Source organism: Mixophyes fleayi, chromosome 3 (genome assembly GCF_038048845.1).
Source record: "Mixophyes fleayi isolate aMixFle1 chromosome 3, aMixFle1.hap1, whole genome shotgun sequence".
NCBI classification, from domain to species: domain Eukaryota; kingdom Metazoa; phylum Chordata; class Amphibia; order Anura; family Limnodynastidae; genus Mixophyes; species Mixophyes fleayi.
Window position 1 is genome coordinate 35,695,519 of NC_134404.1, and position 23,470 is coordinate 35,718,988.

The 23,470-nt window shown below is 40.7% G+C and overlaps 1 protein-coding gene across 2 annotated transcripts in view; it reads right to left on the reverse strand.

The window, feature by feature from the left end:
- The window catches only part of KLHL29 (kelch like family member 29), a 625,364-nt gene that overhangs the window by 58,064 nt on the left and 543,830 nt on the right, over nucleotides 1-23,470 (reverse strand). For both annotated transcript variants that reach the window (XM_075201372.1, XM_075201373.1), the window contains exons 9-11: nucleotides 11,507-11,705; nucleotides 10,287-10,469; nucleotides 5,210-5,390 (exon numbers count right to left, since the gene is read on the reverse strand). In XM_075201372.1, the coding sequence (XP_075057473.1) occupies nucleotides 5,210-5,390; nucleotides 10,287-10,469; nucleotides 11,507-11,705 (563 nt within the window). The remainder of the gene's footprint in view (nucleotides 1-5,209; nucleotides 5,391-10,286; nucleotides 10,470-11,506; nucleotides 11,706-23,470) is intronic.

The window sequence follows — 23,470 nt, forward strand, 5'->3', positions numbered from 1 at the left end:
AATTCTATTGTTGTAAGGATGGTATATCGGGCACGCAGCAATAGGACCATAGACAGGCTAATTAGTGGATAAAGTATGCCGCACACGCTGCCACGTTGCCAGCATTATTCCAGCCGATTTGTTCAATACCAAGTCTGGTAATATTTAATGGGATCAATTGCATTATTATCATGCATTATCAGGGAAAATGGGGGTCTGGTCCAATTTGGCTACCTGTGTGCCAAATTTGACTATTAGCCTTCCACTTGACACTCAGGCCAAGATGTTGCTCAATACACACTGCCAAAATACCTGAAAAGTCCTTCCCACAACTAATGACTGTAAATGACTACATGAATGGACCTGTAAGCAACAATGTGTGCCTGTGCAGGGAATTTTAACTTCTACTATATTAGTACAGTATACAAGTGTACATAACACGGTGCTGTCCAGAGAAGACATCGTTGAAGCTTCAATCTGTAGAAGCTCAGATTGTGAAATTGAGCAAAATCATTGTGGGGATCCAATTCCAACCTGATCTCCAACAGTACAGAGAGGCACAAAGGTCGGGCTCCCCGTAGTTCAGTTAAGGGGGAGCATGAGGGTTTGGTGTAATTTCACAATATGTCCACTATGAAGCTGAAATTAACCTTTAAGCAATGTCAGCAGGGCTATTAATGTTTCTACAGAGGAGGGGCTGCCATCGAGAGCTTGATTGGGGATCCAATATTGGCCTGAAATTGCAATACATGTGGCCACCTTAAGGCTTTCCTTCCACCAACCAGTGGGAATCAATCCCTAGGACTCCTCCTGGATAACATATGCAGCTCCACTAAATATAGTCTCCAGGCCACAGCTCCTGGAAACGTTTTGAGTGTGGCTGACCCAAGGGTTCAGGTGTCAGCTGATTGGACAAGCTGCATCTTACTGCTGCCGTCCAATCACCTGCAACCTGACAAGCTGTGTCAGCCTCAATCAATTCCAAAATTGTCCAGGCAATCCAGCCTGAAGAATACAACCATTAGAGGGTGAGTAGCAGAGAAATATAAACAATCACCACAATTATACTAATTGCTGGGATGCCTTAGGTGAAAACATAACAGAAACCAGAGATTTCCATTAGAGTTAAGAGGTCCAGGGACTTGTTCCAATGCTCCCAGAATCTTGCCAATATATGTTTATATTCTAACTGAGCCAGGGATTGGAACAACCAAGGTGTGTGTAGAAATTCATCAGCAGAGTCATATTTTCAGCCTGACAGATCTAGAGAACAAAAATAATGAAAAAAAAAAGGTGAAAAAGTTTTCACCAGTAATGCAAATTATGTTGCATTAGTATTTGTTCTTAACGTTTTTTAGAATTAGGGTAAGCAAGATCAGATTGCTATTTGTATTTGGGATAATTCAGGGGCTTCATTAGACATTTATGGCCCCAAAGCAAAATTCTTTAAGAGCCGCCATGTACATGAAGCAGACAAATGCTCACCTCCTCTGGTTTGCAGAAGCACCCTCTAGTGATCAGTCTGTGACGGCTGTAATAGGTATATAACCAAAAGGAAACCGTCTACAGTGTTAACCAATCAGAAGGCTTCCTTTTCATTACTATGACAGCAGTCACAGCCTGACCGCTAGAGGGAGCTTCAGTAAACCATAGGAGGTGAGAAATTGTCTGCACTGCTGCTGAATGGGGCTTTGACGGGGAAAGCGGGTGCCCCTCGCCTGCAGAATCAATGCTTTCATGATAGTTTTGCCCCAGGGATATTTTTAGGTTCAGATTTAGGGCTTGTGCTAATATAGCGGTTTTATAAAAGTTAGGATTATGTTTGTTAGGCTACAGGTGTAGTTAGTATTTTTTATTGTTTTTTTGTGACACTTTTTGTAATTACCAGGAGATTTTAGACAAGAAACTAATTCAAAAGATGAGATTATTGTTGTTTGAAAGAAATGGTCTCTTATCTTTTAACAAGACCATGGTCCTGAGATAGACGGTCTTTAGGGCCTCTCTCTCCTAACCAGGTTCCAAAATTAGAAACTGTGATGGCAAGTTCCCTGACCTGGTGGGCTCGGGGCAAATGCCCCTTTTTGAACATGACCCTGGTCTAGAAGTCACTGACGCAACTTGAGGCAGATTTAATTTGACACGAGGTGATGCTATGCGTCATCTGAGCAGACTATCTGCCAGCAGATAGTCAGTCGATAGCTGGCAGGGCAAGCTGGCACTTGTAGTTTCACAACACCTGGAGAGCCACAGGTCGGCCACGGGTCACTGTGTGGTCCCATCGACTTGTGGGAGCCCCAACTAGAATGACACAGTCAGGCAGGCTGATGAGATGGGGCTCGGCCCCCCCGGCAGACAGGCCCACTCCAGTCATAAAACGCCCCTGCCATGACAGCTCACCTTTGATATCTTTCCAGCCCTCGAGGGCTGACATTGTCCTCCCCTGGAACTCTGAGTTTTAGCATCCACTTCACACTCTTAGAAGAACACTTTAACAAGGAGGCAGGGTGCGTGTGTGAATTTCCTCCACTAATTGCCTCGTGGCATAATTTTGTTCAGAATGTCAATTTTATGGCCATGGGCACATCAAAAAGTCAGATTAGAAAATCCAATTACTCCCCCCCTTCTTTTTTTTCTCTGTAAAAATATTTGATCTCAAAGAATAAACCAGATGGGACGTATAATATTAGTCTGTTTTCTCCTCTGCTGTCTGTGCGTATAAATCACTGCACAGATAACTGCAGATTAATTATAACTTCAAGCCTTGCAAACTCCATCAGAAAGGTTTACAGTGTCCCCGTTGAGTAATGCAAAGATATGGAAACCGGGGCTCGGTGGGATATTATGTAAAAAAACGCCCTAATTGGACAGACTTTAACTCCTTTGCAGCCTCTTACGGGGCCTTGAGGACGCAGTGGGAGATCGTATGAACAAATTCACACAGTAACCTAAAGTTTTGATATTAACTAATTAAAATGTTTATTGCGGCACAGATGGAACTGCTATATTTGCCGGCTCTCCAGAAATAAAAGACTGTGGCTGGATAAGATATTTATGGATATACTAAATCTGTCAAAAGGAAACCTGCTCCCAACAAACATCCAGTAACTATCGGCTGCCAAGGGGCAATTGAAGGGTCATCTCCGCACCGTATAAAACAACGTTTCCTGTGGTGCTAATTTCTCAGGACGTCTCGCGGAGCATCAAGGCCAAGATTTTATGTTTCTGCCCCCCATGGCCACGTTTACTTACAATGTCCTCCCAGGGCCGTCTCTCCGACTGGGCACGATGGGCATGTGCCCGGGGGCCCAGCGGACAAGGGGGATCGAGGAGGACTCCTATAAAATAAAACAAAAAAACATAAAACAACTTACCTTTTGCGGTCAAGTCAGGTGGCAATCCGGCTCACTACCTGGTGCCCTCTTCCGTGATGCACTCGGAGTGAATGTCGGGCGTGATGACATCATCACACCCGACATTCACTGCGAGCGCAGCTTGGAAAAGCGCAGAACAGCGACAAAGTACAGAAGAGGATTTGACTCGAAGAACAGGGCGATTGAAAGGAAAGGCCACTTCAGAGAGGCTTCTGAAGTGAATTGCTGCACCCCCACCCAAATTTTGGGGCCCTACTGTTAAATGTTACACCCCTATCACCAGGTAATTAACATGCATCTAACAGTACAGGAAGTGTATCTTACACATACTCAAAAATCAGCATCTAAAATGTACCAATTACTATGAATTAACAGTAGTAACTCACAGCAATGACTACATCGATATTCTGAGGAAATCCAACAGATTAATCAGGCTTTCTAGTAGCTTAAAAAGACGTATTTCACTGCAGTTTACAAGCAAAGGTTCCTCTTTGATTTTTATCTATAGGGTGCCACTGTGACACAGTGGTCAGCATTGGTGCCTCACAGCACTGGGGTCATGGGTTTGATTCCAACCAGGCCCTTATCAGTGTGGAGTTTGTATGTTCTCCCCGTGTTTGTCTGGTTTACTTACACCGACAGGATGGTAGGCTAATTGGATGCTGACAAAAATGGACCCTAGTGTGTTATAGAGAATACAGACTGTAAGCTCCATTGGTGCATTGACTGATGTGATCGATTCAATAGTCTATTTATACAAATCAATGATAATATTAATTTAGATGATTCTTTTTTTGATCTGCAATACAGTTTTCTATGATATGAGAATGTCCAGTGTAAGTTACCTCTCACATACAGTAATTAATGCTAAAGTATGATATATATAATATAAACATAGAATTTGACGGCAGTTAAGAACCACTTGGCCCATCTAGTCTAAACATTTTGTAACCTATGGTAACCTAAAACTCTTTTAGATCCTTATTTCTTTGTAAGGATATCCTTATGTCTATCCCAAGCATGTTTACATTGCTCTACTGTATCAGCCTCTACCACCTCTGATGGGAGGCTATTCCACTTATCCACTGCAGCATAAGGATGTGTAATCTGTATTAGTGACGAGGACGATGAACAGAGGACACCAGTGAGGTTACAGAAGACAGACGTTTATTATTAAAGGGAAGACGTGTGAGTCCAGCTCTGTACGGACAACACCCAGATACGACTGGCAATGCCATCTGTAGCACCCACTTGCCAGAACCGAATGGGCCAATCTTGACAAAGGTCTGTTTGTCAACCGTATATTTTAGGGTTTAGTTATTCTTTATATTTGAAATATATGAAACAGCACAGGAACCTTTGTTGTGTACATGTATATCTGTTTACGACGCCGGCTCGTGTTCTATCAAATAGTATTTTACTTTTAGTGCCACATTAAAAAAGCTTTTTGTAACAACGATATCACAAGACATTTTTATATATATATATATTTTCAAGATTTATCGAAAATAAGTAAAGTGTTTAGGAACAAACAGAGTAAAAAAAATAATATTACCAGCGGGTTTGGAAACATCAGATACAATTGCAAAAACATTTTGTTTGGTCAGCTTGATAAAATGTTTTTTTTACATAGAGCCAACATGCAACCTGTCTGATTACATACAGAGTTAATATATTAGTAAACCTCTGTCTAAGCAGGGAATGATATAAGTACATGTTTATGGGCAGGATATAGGTTATGGAGAGTCAAGTAAGATAAAGCCACGTCGGAGGCTTGGAGGTCCATGTATTGACCCATCGATGGTGTCTACCACAAATCTACCCCTGGTTTCTGGGCATATTACAGATCTAGATCTTACCTTTCAACATGGTCCACATTGCCAGCTACACCAAGGCCGCCTATTGTGTAGATCTTGCCATCATACACCAGACTATTGTGCCGACACCTCGGAACGATCATCCTGGAGACCAGATTCCAGTTGTCCAGTAAGGACATGTAGCACCAGACATCCGCCAGGGTGACCCCAGCTTCCATGCCCCCTAAAATGTAGAAGAGTGGAGAGTGAGCACGTGCTACAACCACGGTGGTCATGTTTTCCCTAACAGTCTGGCATTCTACAAATCTATAATGCAGTACACTTTATCATCATCATTTATTTATTCCGTAGCGCTTTACAATTGGGGGCAAACATAGTAAACTAATAAACAAACTGGGTAAAACAAAGAGGTGAGAAGGCCCTGCTCGCAAGCTTACAATCTATGGGACAATGGGAGATTGACACATGAGGTTAAGTCTACATTTTGCATTTCGACTCCATTGACTGCAAAGGTAAAAGTGACTCATAAGCTAAAACGATCCTGTCACACAACAATTGGTCAGGGGGTAGTTGTCTTGTGTGAAATTGTGTAACGGGTGGTAATAGGGTAATGCAGTGAGGGTAAGAGGGTGATTGAGGAATATTATAAGCTTGTCTGAAGAGGTAGGTTTTCAGAGAACGCTTGAAAGTTTGTAGACCAGAGGAGAGTCTTATTGTGCGAGGGAGAGAATTCAATAGAGTGGGTGCAGCCCGAATAAAGTCCTGTAACCGGGAATGGGAGGATGTAATGAGGGTGGATGATAGACGCAGATCTTGTGTAGAACGGAGTTGCCGAGTTGGGAGATATTTTGAGACAAGAGAGGAGATGTATGTTGGTGCAGCTTTGTTGATGGCCTTGTAGGTTAGTAAAAGTATTTTACATTGGATTCGGTAGAAAACAGACAGCCAGTGTAGCTTTATTTACTGGAACATACATCGCGACAGTCCTGATTTTTTCGTGAGGCAGTCCTGATTTTCACTGCAAAAGAGTCGCGGCCTAATGATGATGGTGTGTGACCGAATGTGTCTGGATCCACAAATCAGGAGTTAATACTCCTGATTCACATAGATGAATAGAAATAATGAAAAAAGAGGTTATTTTACATTGATGATTCAAAAGTAAAGGTGGGGGCTGTGAACTTAACTTTCGTAACACGTGGTGGTGTCCTGGCTTTGTGTAATAAATATATATCTATCCATCTATATATATATATATATATATATATATATATAATTTATATATTTAATTACGTTATACCTACAGAAAAAAATGTGATCACTTAACAGACCACTAAACCTGCAATAGAATTTGCCAAATATAAGAGATATAGATGCATTTACATTTGCAGTGCCGTTGCGTGTAAGCTATTGTTTGTTATTAGCCATGTTCTGGATAAAAGAGGCTGACTGCCGTGTTCATCACACAGGAAGTCTGCCACGCGCATGAAAAAAACCTTGCCCCACCAGCAGAACTTTATTTTAATTATATTTAGCTCTGAGATGCTCCGGAGACGATTAAAACGATTATAAATAAACCTGTAACTTAGGTTTCCTTGAAATGATTCTGTACAAAACTGGATCTTCTATAAAACACATTCTGATTGTAGTTGTGGTAAATGAACACATGAGAGCGCCCATTGAAGCCGGGCTCAGTCTGTGTACATGTAATCTTGCTGCGGATGCCACTGTTATCTGTCCGCTTTGTTGCGTTATCTAGATTTACACGTCTTTTATTACAAAGATTTTTTCTCTCCTTGTCAGGATCGTGGCTGTGTAAGCTGTGTCATTTCCTCCTCCTTTGAACCGTTCCTTGTGAAAAGAAACACAGGCTTCGGCACAGCCACTTACAAGGGTCATTTCAATGGATGTGGCGGGGCCTTTTGATCATAGGGTTGATATGTCTGTCCTGTGTGATATCAACCATGATAAACATGTGTTGTCATGTTTCATTTTATTTTACTGCTTCTAGAAGCTGCTGAAAACAAAAGGTCCAGTTTTATTGATAGGTAAGTTCATTTTACACCACAATCTGGCCACCGGAGGGAGCTGTTCTCTTGCTGTGGATAATATTATAGTTTATGTCTGTAGCATAACAAAATAGAGCAACTCTAAATCTTATTAATAAAAAAGACATATTGAGAAATAAGACTGTGTTTCAATAATGTATAATGAAAAAAATTCAGGAGCTTAATAGACATTTAAGGCAATGTTATATCATGAACAAACCTTTTTTTCCTTTGCATGCTAGACTTCCTGTTATTAAGCCTATTCACACATCATTCTTAATAATTCAGTTAATTTCAGGTTTTATTTTTATGTGAATATACTCCTGGTCATGCCGTATGTTTGATATACAATTTAATCCAAGGAGCTAAACATCCAAATGTGCCTTCTTACACTATAGACTGGGTAGAGAAATGCGTCTGGTTATATCTGGTGGTTTAATATCTTCAAGTATATTAAGATTATTTCCATGAACATCAAAGTCAAGGAAACAAACTACAAATGATTGATGAGTTGGTATCAGTCACCTTCTGCCCTTTGTTGGTGAAGACCAAGGTTCTCATTGGAATGTTGGTGATGTTATGTGACAGAATGTTCCCTTCTGCATATATTGTGGTCTGACTGATTCCATTGGTGCACAACGCACACTCTCTCAGTAGCAGAGACGTTCCTTAGGATTGTCTACTCCAAGAGCAACTCCACCATTGGTGGTATACATATGGTAAATGTGGGGATTCATGGAGACCCTAGTTGGAATTCATTGAAATGAATAAATTTAAAGAGTCTGTCTCACATATTCACTAATGCAAACAACCTGTTTTGGAAATGTTAATTGTATGACCTAATTTAGCAATTTATTGAGTGCCATTCAAACCCACTTCCTTCGTTTATCTTTTTGTTCTTCCCTTGTCTGATACTAGTAATTCTGCATTTAGAGTTATTGTTTTTGTTCTTTGTGTTTCTAGATATTATGTTTTGCTTATTTGACATTTTTATTTTGAGTGGTTTTATAGAAGACATAGATTATAGAAACTGAGTTATTTACAGTTCACCAAGAAAGGGTTAACCCAAACCTTAGAGCAGGCCTGTCCAACCTGCGGCCCTCCAGATGTTGTGAAACTACAAGTCCCAGCATGCCCTTCCAGCTATCAACAGGTTGTCTACTGGCAAAGCATGCTGGGGCTTGTAGTTTCACAACATCTGGAGGGCCGCAGGTTGGACAGGCCTGCCTTAGAGAGACATGACCATCTTACTTTACATAATTATTGCATTTTTTTTATGATTCATCCTTTACTTTACATTACAAACATATTGTGATCATGTCCGATGTCCACATGGTACATGCGTGTATAGATTCACCTCTCCCGCAGAAAAATGTGCCAAAAATGGCCATTTACCCTTTATCTGTCTCTATAACATTACAACGCCTGAATAATTAACATCTAAACCAGCCCTGGCTAACCTGTGGGTCTTCAGGTGTTGCAAAAACTACAAGCCCCAGCATGCTTCACCAGTAGAATGCCAGCTGATAGCTGGTAAGCATGCTGGGATTTGTAGTTCACAAAGCCACAACTTAGCCAGGCCTGATGTAAATGGTTGTGATCGATAGGTAAATCCTCTGCAGTAGAAGCAGAAAGGGTTACGCTGTTACTTCATCTAAGAATTCAGTACTTAGGAAAATGTACTTATAGAAAAAGTGAAGCGAGTTCCCCAAGCGCAGGCTGCCTGGAGCAAGTCATGAGTGCCTGCAGCTTTTCTTGCTAGCGTTGGGTCCTGTGGTGCTGATTAGCATTTCTTATTTTACAAATGCTTCCTTGTTGTCTGCGCTGCCTCTAATGCTCAGAATTGGTGTGGGCAGCTCCTCATTAAGAAGCTAGAGCAATACAATTTAATTAGCCTGCAGGCAAATAAACACACGCACGGGTCCCAAACAAGTCTGCTTGTTATCCTGAGCGCCTACTCTGTGCTTGGCCAGTGCACGCAGCGGCCAGCTGACCGATAGCCAGAGAAACGCGAATAGATGGACTCCAGGAAGCTGACAGATCAAAGAATAAATAATGCAATGTAATAGCTGTATCCCCTGCCTGACTGCAGATTTCAAACCAGACTCAATTTAATACCATCTGCACCCTGGTCCCCGTTGACCTACATGGAAAAATGAAGATTTAAAAAAGCTTGTTCATCAAGGGCTGAGATTCATCTCACACAAGAGAAACTAGACGTCTTCCTTTGTTAGCCTATGTGGTTTATTCATCAAACAGTGCAATTTAATATTGTAGACATCCTGATGAATACAATAACATAATAAGACTTTTATCAGGCAGATAAACATACTTATATGATGAGAAAAACCTCTACAAAGCTGGAAGTCGGATAGTTGTGAGGCAAATGCTATGTATAAAATGATGTCTTTATTATCAGTTTAATTAATATTATTATTGATTTGTAAGGCAGTACAGTGCTCTGCAACACTAGACAGTGGAGAAAACAGGACATACATAAAATAGGGGCATTGAAGGTAGATAATATAAATGGAGACACGATAACAAAGGGTAGGGAGGGCCCTGCTCATGAGAGAGCTATCAATCTAACGGGAACGCGGCACAATAGACACAAGAGGAGGGAGGGTGGGTCAGGAAGTGGAGCTTGGAACGGTTGGTGACAGAGTTGAGTTTGGGCGGAATCAGGGGGTTGGAGATGACCTGAAATGACAAATATCAAGGACAAGGACAGGTACTATTATCAATGATCAGAAAGGGTCACAGGTTGTCTTTTTTCGACCTTGTTACTATGTATCTATGTCACCAGATGTAACCTGAATAGAGCATTGTTGGAGGCCCATACAATTTCTTTTTTCGCTACAATTAGTGGATTAATTTGTACTAGCCAAGCCTCCATCCTACAGCAGAAATGGAGCCAGGACACCAGTCTCTTTACAAATTCAGCCCTGGGTGGCACCATAAGTAAAGAATTAGCACTACAAGTTGTGGGCAGGGCTGGCACCCTTAAACCACGGCGTACAATCAATTAGTCATGGTACAGAATGCGAAACCTTCCGAGCACTTCAGCTCTTTACCTGAAAGGTAGATGTTGTCGCCCGCACTAACGACGCTGAAGAATTCGCGGTCATAGAAGGGGAGGCTGGCCAGCGGGTACCATTTATTGATTTGTGGGTTTAAACAAGTGACAGCTGTCAACGTCCTCTGGTTCATTCCTATCATTTGCCGACCCCCAACCAGGACGATCACTTCCGCTACACCTGCAAACAGGGAGAGGAACAAAAAGAGCTCAGATAATAGAAAGACAGCACGTTCTAGGAAGTCCAGTTTTCTACTTGGCATTATTTTTTATACATATTCAAGACTACAAAATGATTCAATCTTCATCTAAAACCATTTTCACAATTTAAAAACTATGCGAGGAACACGCCAACCCAACTGACTGCAAAGCTCCCTTTCTCCAATCATGAATATTGTACTTAGAAATTTTTCTGGATAGCAATGTACCACCCGCAGGGAATTTTTCACAAATGGGCAAAGTACTGATGGCAGCAGAATGAACACTTGAAGGATCAATTGCCACCTACAAGGACAGTTACAAGTAATCTCAGGGCCATCCTTACAGCCTAAATACCACCTCCCCCCAGCCCTGCACAATCACTACAGTCCATCTAGTGTCAGCATATCTATGTTTTGAACTTAATAATAATCTGATTGGCTTAGTAAAATTATGAGGGGCATTCATAAATCTAAATGAAGGTAAGAAGCGTTTTTTATGGATTGACCAAACTCCTTAGCACATGACTGTTTTCAGTTTAGTGATTCAAACATACCCTTGAGTTAACTACTTTCCATCCTTAAATGAATACCAAACAACCGTATTCTTCACAGAGAGCCACACTACGAAATCGCCATGAAATATGTTGAAGGTTGACTCCTGCCTAACTCCTCTGCAATAAACCCAGTCCTACCTTACTACGTCTTTCACCTCCATTCCTCTATTTTATGGCCTACACACAGTGGAGGCAAGAATATTCACATTTCACTAGATGAGGCATAAGATGTATAGGATATATTCTTATGAACATTGGTTAAGGCTACAAAATGGCGAGGTGTAGACCACAGGTGCATTTTAAAATAAACCCATTATTGACTTAAATCTGTCATTCCACTCCTTGGCCTAGGCCTCCTTGGCCTAGGTTAGAGGACTACTCTGGAGTTACTCTACTTGTCTCATGCCCACCAAACATGGACAATGACTAAGATAAGAGACTAGCGTTATGACCATCTCCTTTACCTGCTGATAGTCTTGGCCTTGTGCGTGGCGTCTGCATTTCTTGCCGAGCGTGAGGAAGCATGTGATATCTCTTTGCCTCGTTGACTAAATCCCGGCAAGCCTCTGATGACTTTATCAGCTCCTCATTGTCGACAACATTGAGCAGATAACTTGGATGGATGAAGGGGAGGCGGACGACGGCCAACAATTCAGCAGAATGCTGCAAAAATGAGGACACAAAACGCGTAGTGTTAAATTTTATCTGAGATAGCAGCTCCGTTCCTCTTTTCGTCCTACAACAAAGAATCTGTTCAGTTACAAAGGACTGGAATTTGAATGGCCTCTGAAAGCATGAACCGTACAGCAGGTTTACTAACATGTATTCAAAGAGGATGGGATCTCATGTAATTCACACTACAAGGGCAACTGCATTCAATCTGAACAAAAGGGTCAATGGAATGCAAGTGATCATAGTAAATAGACGTTGTTGTCTGTAATCCCGAGAGCCCGCACAATGGAACAGACGTTTCGGTAGTCACAGGTCAACTCTTGTTTAACTTGCGTGCACACGAACATTTACAATAATGCTTTTTATAACTTAAAACAAGCAAAAATATGTTTTTATAATACAATTTTGTCACATTTTGTACAGTGTGTTACCCCCAACAACTGAGAAGTACATGAACGTTGCCAAAATAATTTGGACACTAGTGGAATAAATCTACTGCTGTGATCGGTTAATACTTCTTGGCAGAGCAACTGATATAGCAATTCCTATTTTACATGAGCACATAAACACACAGAAAATTCAGGCATTATTTTCAAATTAACAGATGCCTATTTAATAGACAGTGGAAAATACATTGAAAATAAACACATTTTTTCCTATGTACATCAGTCTTTCTCTATGAGAAACTGCTCTAGGGAGTAACTCAAAGTTTAGTCAATCAGCAATCCAACATAGGAAATTATTTTTGTTATATGATTTATTAAATGGCAAGTACCTTTTAAGCATGCATCTGATCTTTCTCAGCTGTTCTATAAATTATTGTCTCCTTTTTAAAATCTCTCTGGAGAGTTGACAAATACGGCTGCCAGACACAGGCTCACAGCTCTCAGCATGTCATGTGATGGCAGAGGGGAGGAGAAGGAGGGAGAGGATGACACAGAGAAGACAGAGCTCAGATGAGCATTCAAAAGCCCCAAAGCTGAGTAAAAGACCATTTGGAAATTACCTAATTCTTCTGTTGATTGTTGCAAAAAGGCACATGCTAAAGTAGTTTTAAATGACCACTAATTCTATAACACTAGGTAGACTTATATAATTACTAACGTAATATAAATTGGCTGATATAAAGGAGCTGCTAATACTTCACTACACACACCATGACCCACTAAAATCTCTGCAGTCAGCCACTTTGACATCCTTTGCAGTAAATGGTTGATAAGAGAACAGTAGGTGACACCTTACTGCAAAATTTAAATACAATATTAAACATCTCTTGTTTTGTTACAGTATGCAATGTTTTACATCTATAATAATAAATGTTTTTATTGGCTGGTTTATATCAAGCAACTTGTATTTTAGGCTTATTTGATCTTTAACCGCATCTACGTGTCTGCTGGAGAATCCAGGTGACCTTTATCGGGTGAGTTTGAAAAGATGCTGATGTTTCCCCTCCTTGCCAGGCATTTCTGTGACATTTAATACTTTTAAAAGAAAAGCTGTTTTTGAATCATAAAAGAGCAAACAAGGTCATAAAGTTGATTTATAAAATCATGTTTTCACTAGGGGTATATGAATTAAACACAAGCAAACGTGTAAGTGGAATTCCCCCCGTAAATTTGGACAATATATTGTTCTATTATGTCCTTACATACAATATGATGTAACTGTGAATATACAAACCTCAGGGCTTCCAAATATGTGTATACAAATTAAAAACCAAAGTAATCAACAACTTTTAGCAGTTCAACTAAACAACTGTATCGAACTTCAGGGAAATGTTTTCCTTTATAATATATTTTTGCTGTGGTTTAATATTCTGCTCAATCCTTTAGTATCCAATATTATAATAATGGCTACAACAAGATGCAAATGAATCTAATTTCACAGGCAGAATCATTACAACAAGGACGCATCTCTTGAAAGGGAGAATATTCTCCCTATTTAAAATGCACTTCCATAACCCCGGGGACCATACGGCAATCTCTAAGGCTTATTTTGCAATAAAAAGACACAGATAACCTTTGGTTCGGGAAGTCTATTTCACTACACAATAAAAGTTTTAAAAAAAAAGAAAGGAAAAAAATTAGCAAGTCACAAAGACATTATAAAAGTGTGCGATGAATGCATAAATCTGCATAAAAAACTATAACAAACTACACTTGTATATAAAAAAAAAATTAAGCATTACTGAAAAAAAAAAAATACACTAACCATCCTCTGCTCCAGCATAATAATTCAAGAAACATTCAGACACAGAGTTAGATATAAATATTCTTAAAGGAAAAGTGGAAGCGTTAGCCATAGCAACCAATCAGACTTTAGCTATCATTTTCTACAATGTACAATATAAATGATAGCTAGAATCTGATTGGTTGCTATGAACGGCGCAACACGGTGGCTTAGTGGTTAGCACTTCTGCCTTACAGCACTGGGGTCATGAGTTTGATTCCCGACCATGGCCTTATCTGTGAGAAGTTTGTATGTTCTCCCCGTGTTTGCGTGGGTTTCCTCCGGGTGCTCAGGTTTCTTCCCACACTCCGAAAACATACTGGTAGGTTAATATTAGCAGTCTAAATTCCCTAGCATACACACACACACACACACACACACAGAGACTAGGGTCAATTTTTGATAGTAGCCAATTAATCTACTAGCATATTTTTGGAGTGTGGGAGGAAACTGGATCACCTGGAGGAAACCCACGCAAACACGGGGAGAACATACAAACTCCACACAGATAAGGCCATGGTCGGGAATCGAACTCATGACCCCAGTGCTGTGATATGAACATTCCCATGATCTTACGTTACCAGTAGTTCACTTATTCAAAACTGGGGAACCTCAGACGCTCAGGAGATGACATTACAAAAGGTGCATTAACCAGGGTTCACGGCCCTTTACAAACTGATGAAACATTTGAAAACAATGCTTCAAAGGTTTACAGACATAACTTGGGTTCTGTCCACAAGGTGATAAAAATCCCTGTATACAAGGGACAGGTAGATGTTTCTGCAATACTTCTCCTGATAGACTCAGGGCTAGATTTACTAAGCTGCGGGTTTGTAAAAATTGGAGATGTTGCCTATAGCAACCAATCAGATTCTAGCTTTCATTTATTTAGTACCTTCTACAAAATGACAGCTAGCATCTGATTGGTTGCTATAGACAACATCCCCACTTTTTCAAACCCGCAGCTTAGTAAATCTAGCCCTCAGTCTTCACAACAGTGATTCCCAAACTTCTACATGTTATTCATTTGTTTCTGTCACATCCGTGTTACAATAATGTCATAAATTAAAACTGAAATCATAAAACTATTAGAAGCTGGTGCAAATTTTATGTTTGTCATTTCATTTTCTAGATTAACCTATCAATTCTTGTGACACGTACAACTGTGTCACGAAACACGGCTTTTATAACTCCTATAAAGAAGTACATTTATGCCAAGAACAGCTGCTAAATAGTTACTTTAATTGCATATTTAAATTATATGCAATGTTTGTGCGAAGAATCAAGCTGGGTACACACTACCGAAAATTACAGTAGATGCGATTTCTGTAACGATTTTACCAGCGACTGAAAGTCCTGCTGATCATACAGATTCCTGTGCACACACCTACACGATTTACCTGTCATAACCATCTGCTGAAAAGATCGTGACTCTGTAAACTTCACAGATATCTGCCTGAGCTGCTGGTCGTTTGTGTGTACACAATTCCACATTTCACCAACATCGTTCCATCACTGATTGTGATTTTTAGCAAGTTTATAAAAAACAAATCAAATGATGCGATGTGCTTTGGTCCGATAAAACATGATCGTGGGAGCGTACACACTAATGCGATATCTTACTAAACGTTCGTTTATCGTGTGATCGGCACACATAACTGGATGACAAACCTGCAGTCTGTACCCAGTTTTAGCCCTATGTAGAAATGACGCATGGTCAAACATGAAACGGTTTATAAAGATATTTAAAAACAATTTTATAAAAAATCTATATGACCAATTGTAAATCGCTATGGAACTTGTTGCCACTATATAAATTAATGTTGATGATGATGATGTTGATGACGTTTTTTTTAAGATATAAGTGTGGGGGAAACAGACAACCAAGAGCTTGATCGTTATCTCCAATTGTTATTTTTCTGTTTAAATTGTTATTTAAACAATCACTGATTTTATAAATGTTTTGCAAATGTTGCATGTTTACGTGATGACTGCACATATGTACAGGGCCGGATCAACCATAGGGCTAACTGGGCTACAGCCCAGGGGCCTATGGCATCCAGGGGGCCCTTGAAAGTGCTCAGCAGCAGTATTGATCGGTCGAGGGTGGGGGCGCCCCCGGCGCGATCAGTGCTGATCAGCACTTTCCCCGCAGTACTTCCCCGGCGCGCTGTAGTCTCCTTACTGAGGAGATCTCGTGAGTCTCACTCTCACGAGATCTCCTCAGTAAAGAGCGTACAGCGCGCCGGGGAAGGAGGTAAGTGCCGGGGGGGCAGCTCGGATCACGGGGGGGGGGGCCCTCATGGGGGAATGGAGGCCCCCTTAGCCCAGGGGCCTCCATTCCCTTAATCCGGCACTGCATATGTATCATACTCCAGATGTGCTTTCCTCTGTTTGAAGACGCGAGCACTGATTTCTGTGCTGATGGAAGCTGACTGGCGAGCTAGAGCCGCAGGGGTTAACTAAATAGCTGCTAAATATCATTCCTAGGCTGAAAAGAGCAGCTTGTTCTTGGTGAGAAACTCACACCATACAGTCCAAATGTGATCACTTTCCTTCTGCACATTTAAAAACCCTCAGGCAAGAGTTGTCAAGCTGTTTAAGTGTTTTTAAAAGAGAAACTATATCTGCATGTCAGGCTGACCTTTGAGTGCAGCTCGCTGCCGGCGGATGGAAAGTGTAAAGGGGGGTTGGAGCGCCCCCTGGTGTTAGGACAGAAAATTACCAAATGTGTTTGCAAGAATTTAAGGCAGAAATAAAACAAGGGACCCTTCTCACTAAACTTGTCTGCCTTTTGCAAAGAGTTATTTGAAGTGTCTCAGTTAGTCAAAATCTTATAGCACTATAACTACTGATATTCTTTTAGAAAATGAGTATGCAACATATACACTTGGGAGTAATTGGCATATTTTAACTGTATATTTCTATTTAAGACAGGCACTGAATATCATACTGATTGACTCTTATAACCAAAGTAAGTGGGAAAACTGTTTGACAACAGCACAAAGTCTGCAGACATTCCAGGAAATATATTGCTTTATTTAAGGAGTCAACACATTTCTTTTTTCTTCATGAATTTGTTTACAGACTAAATTCATATATTTGCTTATAGCATTTGTATTGAAATGACTGTTAGTGATGTGTATATAACTGAGAACTGAATAGATAAATAGCATTAAAAGAAACAGGGTAATGGGTTGTGGAATAGTGGTGAAAAGTAGGAGGAAAAGGGGTCACTATTACACCAATTTCGTTTTACAGATTTAAGGGGACATTATACTGAAAACCTACTTTATGAACAATAATGTTTCTAAGGCAGCACCAGTATCTACAAAATGTATTGCTTGGTAGAGCTATTGTCTATTTGTCCACTGGGGGCGCTGTTCTTCATCAGAGTCTATGGCTAATTAACAATTGACTTTGCCATGTCACTCATGTTAATACATGCGCATAGGCGGAGGAATGAGGTTCACCCCATCATTTATGACAATGGTGGTGATAAACCTGCTTGCTTATAACGCAAGTGCGTCCAGGGGAGAGGTGGCAAATTTCAGCCTGGCCGCTTATTAGGAACATTTTAAAAGAAAAAAATGGAGGTGGCCCAGTGACCCAGCTCAAGGTAGCCCACTATGGGCCCGGCCCGGGAGGGGGGGGGGGGCATATGCCCCCCGGCACAGCCTGCTCCTGGGTGCATTGCTTTATAGGATAAGTGTATTTTCTTTCCTTACGTAATTGTGTTTTTGCTGAAATATTCCAAGAGCCCTCTCCTGCTCTTAGCTGATCAGAGCTTAATCTATTGTACTCTCCTGCCTTGAAGAAATAGTGTCAGAGTGACACCAGAGATAGCCCCCCCCCCCTCTTTCCTCCCACAGATATGGAATTACCCCCCCTCCCCAGTCTGCAGGAGAGAGATATTTCTGGCTGGCTAGCAAAGCAGCATTACAATTATAATACTTCCCCACCATACCTTGCTTTGCCTTTATTCCCAGCAAGAGCACTGTAAAACAGCTCTTGCTGCAAGCTGGGAAATTAACCAAGCTTGTTCCCACTATCTCTCCTTATTAGATTAGTAAGGAAATATAATTATATTTGGAGATGGCCTGCTCCTCATGAGCTGGTACAGTAGCTCATTGTGGGAGCTAATAACTGAAGAGATCTAACTATCTCCTATACAATCCAGGCTATTAAATCAATGTTCCTGCCACTCACTCCTCTATTCCACAGCGCCTGGCACGTTGCAAAGTGTTAACCTGTTCCTGCCTCTCTCCTTGTGCAATGCGAATGTGGGCTCGGGAACTCGCAGGGCTGAGACATTCTTGATCTTGAATAGAAGTCTCTGCAAATTGTAATCTAGGACACATTTTAAGGATATCCTCCCAAGCCTTGTTTTTCACGGTGCGTCCTTTGTGTAAGGGGCTACTCGCAGATCACCAGCTTTATCCTCCTGCAAGCACCACGCACTGGGGAAAACAGACCGTTGGGACCTCTGAACCGATGAGAGTACAGCTGGCTTGTTCACACAGCATTTCCGGCGAGTTGTGCATTAACGCGCGGTACAGTGCACAGGAGCCCCTCTCAGCCAACAGTGCGGTCAGGGTTGGGAGCGTTTCATATTTCTTCCATCATTCAGAGATACTTACCCAATTTTGAGTCACATGGTTCTGAATATACGACACTAGTAGATCTGAATTAATAGTAGTGCCCTTCTGATGATTACAATCAATAAGAGTGCCCCCCTGGATGATTGTAATTCATTATAACGCCCCTTCGAAATAAATAACAGCGTGTATTTGGTGGAATTAATAATAGCGCCTCTTGATGATCTTTATTAATAATAGTGCCCTCTTAATGATTGGAATTAATAAGAGTAGCACTTTAGTGTAATTAATAATAGTGCCCCCTTGATAACTGTAATAATTAAAAGTTTCCTCTTGATAAGAGTAATTAAAAGTAGTGCCACCGTTGATGATATAGGCCTCTTCTCCCTTCTTTCTTTAGTCCATGTTGTAGGCAGATGCAGAGATGATACTGGCTCCATTAAGCGACACAGACACAACGCTTAAAGGATTCAGGAGCGTTGAGGAACAGGTGTTGCTGGGGCTGTTAAGGCAGCACCTGTTCCCAGACAGATGCTGCCGTTCGTCCCAGGGGGCCCCAGGAGACAGGAGGAGGGCCCGAGGCACATGCATCTTGGCCCCTCCCTTACTCTGCTCTGCTTACAGGTACTGGACATATTGACCAATAACTTCACAGCACTGCCTAAAATGCCATAAATCCCCTCTTACTTTTGATTGGCTAACACTTAGCAATTAGAGAGCTGACACAAACATGAATGCTAAAATCACTTTGTAGGCTTAAATCAAATCCCAAAGGTTTGATATCCACATTCTACCATCAGCTGGTTGCTCATGGCCGACCTGATAAGGACCTCCACAAATTAAGGTGGAACAAGGACAGGGCCTGATCAACCAATAGGCTGATCAGGTTGCAGCCTAAGGCGATGGGACATGGGGGACGTTGCGCCGGCAGTATTGAAGATTTTATTTCCAATTTTTGTTTTGTTTTGTTTTGTTGATTATATGCCGCTGAGCTGTCCCTTGTGCTAACGCTGCACTTGTCGCTCCCTCCCCCTCCTCCTCCCCACCCCTTCCCTCCTCCCCTCTCCTCCGCCCTCACTGGCTGTCAGAGGTGATGTAATCATCACATCTCAAGGGGGACAGAGTGTTGAGGGACAGAATGTGCTGCAAGGGGGACAGAGTGCTGTGGGGCAGAATGTGCTGCAAGAGGGACAGCGTGTGCTACAAGAGGGGCAGAGTGTCCTGCAAGAGGGACAGTGTTGAGAGGCAAAATGTGCTGCAAGGGGGCAGACTGTGCTGCCAGGGGGATTGTGTACAGAGGGACAGAGTATGATGGAGGACGACACTGTGATAAAGGGCACAGTGTATTGAGAGGGTGATGTGATAAGGGGTACAGTGATCAAATGGTTGGGTGAAGAGGGTCATCAATTGGCCACTGTAAAGAGACTGTTAGGAGACATTTATGCATACATCCTTTTCACTAACGTTATAAATTGGCAAGTGGAAGGTATGTGGGGGGAGATAAGGGCGAGGAGGGGGGGGTAGGTGATGAATAATCTTGGGAAGTGGGTGATAAAATTACCAGGGGTTTCATGAATTGGCCACTGGGGTGTGATGAAATGGCTGGTGTGGGGGGCATGATCTCTGTATTGTGTGGTGTTCATGAGGATGCTCTCCAAAGAGCCTAACCATTGAGGGTTTGTAATGTTTGCACATTTTCAAAACAGAACCCCAACTCTCCAGAAGACAGCTAAACAACAACAAAGCTGTAAGAACAAGCAAGAAAGAACAGGTAGGATAGTCTGCCTTAATTTCTTGCTGAATAATAGTCCTGAATTTTCCTTTAATGATTTGAGGAAGGGGATGGGGGGGGGGATGCTACAGGTGTATTAGACTAAGGCGGCCAGAAACCTTAATCAGGCCCTGGACAAGGATGTATTGGGGACCCTTGAGGTAGAAAAGTGTAAGAATGAAATAAATTGCCTATATTTTATAGATGGTACATGGTTCCCTACCACCTGCATGCAATATATCCCAGCTCTTCTTGGGATTGCTGGAGAGGATGAAGATCTGAGGAACACATTCTGTCCCACATTTGGTGGGAATGTTCCAAGATTCTGACATTACATCAAGATCTTATCCAGGCGATAACAGGAATTGCACTCCCAGCTTGTCTTATTCACTTTTGTACCGAGCCCCAAGATGACATCTAAACACACAGCGCCCCCTATTGGCTACCCTTTAAATACAGCAAAATGTACAAAAACACTGACCCACCTACCCCCACAGCTGTATGTAACGGGGTTTGGCAGATTTTACCACTATAAATATATGTCAAATATCCTCCACGAATAAAACATCTGTTTTCACCCTATAATAAATAGACCCCTTAGAGGCTCAGTCTTTCCTATCAGCCCAATTTTCACAATTGTTTGATTAATCTATTGGGTTGCATATGGCAATGGATTATACACTTTTCATTTTAGGATCCAAATGAACATCTGAATATTCTCCAGAATCAACACTTGAACCTCTAAACGCCTTTAAGATATCTCATTTAAATTTCATATTAGTAATTTGCATTTTTATTTGCTACGTTGAGAATATTGACTATTTTGTCATTTTCTAATAAACAATTAAGTTGCTTTGTTCATGGGCACTGAAGGACGCTGTGTGACAGTGAATAACTCCTTTATAGTGGACCTATTCCATTGGCCATTTCTGCGTCTTCATAATACTATTCTGGAAGGAACAGCTGTTGTCTTTTATTTAGAATGTTGAGACAATGCTGAAAAGAAAACTAACATGAGATATGTCAGTCAATGAAATAGAGAATCGGTTTTGAAATAAACCAAAATGACTTACGATACTACATTCTCTGCAAGTTGACTAACGTTGGCTATATTATACCAATGAATCCAGAGTCTTGATGGGTGCAGGCCTGGGGGGCTAGGTTTGTTCTGATAAATGGCAAATAAGCTGCTAATTTTCATGTAACCCGGTGATGTATTATATTCTCGTCACAGCACACAGAACCTTGCATTAACCCAGGTCCTTAGACATACCAGGACCCTCTGCAGTAAGTCATATAGCGCATTGTAGACTAGTACTGGTTACATGGGTGACAATCTCAGCAGGAGTGTTAGAGGAACGAATCATGTATGTAAAGGACACAAGCAGGGCCAGGTTTGGGGAAAAACGCGTTGGGTTAGACCTAAGGTGTCAGAACTCCCGAAGCAACACTCTGTAGCCTTTATTTTGTCTTTTACATTTTATGTTAAATATTCATTATTTACATATATGTAATATACGTGGGATGAAACAGGACTAAATTATACATATCTTTTTATATACAGAGGTGTTGGAGGGCTCAGGGCTATGAAGAGCTTTAAAACTATTGTAATTTAAGATTGTTGCAATGTGAACCCTGATCACATAGATGACAAATGTCCAGGGATCCGGCTGTGCTAATTATCGAGTGATGCTGTACCCAAACATCAGCGATTTTCCTGCGCACTTCTATGGAGTCCAAGGAAAAATCTGTGATGTTAGAATTCCATGGGCTGCCTTAAGGACTGTTCCAAAGACAGAAGGCGGAACATGGGCAGGAACTGAATCCTCCCCAACCAGTGGAACTTTATTCTGTACCCGAGCACGCATAAATAAACAAATGTACAGGCAATATAAGACATGCTCTGATGGCGACAGCAGAACAGGCACTGCGGCATTGCCGTGATAAGATTCACCAGCAGGGATATCACTGCCAATAACTGTGCTATCTCGGGTAGTAACGTAAACATTTTATGCGTTTTGATGTGACCTTATATTGCTCATACACTTGTGCATATATTGCAGTCTGTTGTTTCTGTCTACGTAGGGCAAGTAACATTCAGCGTACTTACAGTCAGATTCAAATGAAAATGTATCTTAAGATACGATTGGATTTCAATATGGACAGAACTATACTCAAGTTCTCTTTTTAAAAATACAGCATGCGTGCAAGTTGTGTTCAGACTTGAATCAGGCCCATAGAAATATAGATAGACAAGAGATAGACAGACAGAAACTAGATGGATAGAAGCTATATATTAGATAGGAGATAGATAGATAGATAGATATTAGATAGATAGATATGATATAGATAGATAGATAGATAGATAGATAGATAGATGTGAGATAGATAGATGTAAGATAGATAGATATAAGATAGATAGATATGAGATAGATAGATATTAGATAGATATATATTAGATAGATATGAGATAGATAGATATGAGATAGATAGATATAAGATAGATAGATATGAGATAGATAGATAGATAGATATTAGATAGATAGATATTAGATAGATATGAGATAGATATATAGATAGATAGATAGATAGATAGATATGAGATAGATAGATAGATAGATAGATAGATAGATATGAGATAGATAGATAGATAGATAGATATGAGATAGCTATTAGATAGATAGATAGATATGAGATATATAGATATGAGATAGATAGATATGAGATAGATATTAGATAGATAGATATGAGATAGATATGAGATAGATAGATATGAGATAGATAGATATTAGATAGATATGAGATAGATAGATAGCTATTAGATAGATAGATAGATAGATAGATATGAGATAGATAGATAGATATTAGATAGATAGATATGAGATAGATAGATATATAGATAGATAGATAGATAGATATGAGATAGATAGATAGATAGATAGATATGAGATAGATAGATAGATAGATAGATATGAGATAGATAGATAGATAGATAGATATGAGATAGATAGATAGCTATTAGATAGATAGATAGATAGATATGAGATATATAGATAGATAGATAGATATGAGATATATAGATAGATAGATAGATAGATAGATAGATAGATATGAGATATATAGATAGATAGATAGATATGAGATAGATAGATAGATAG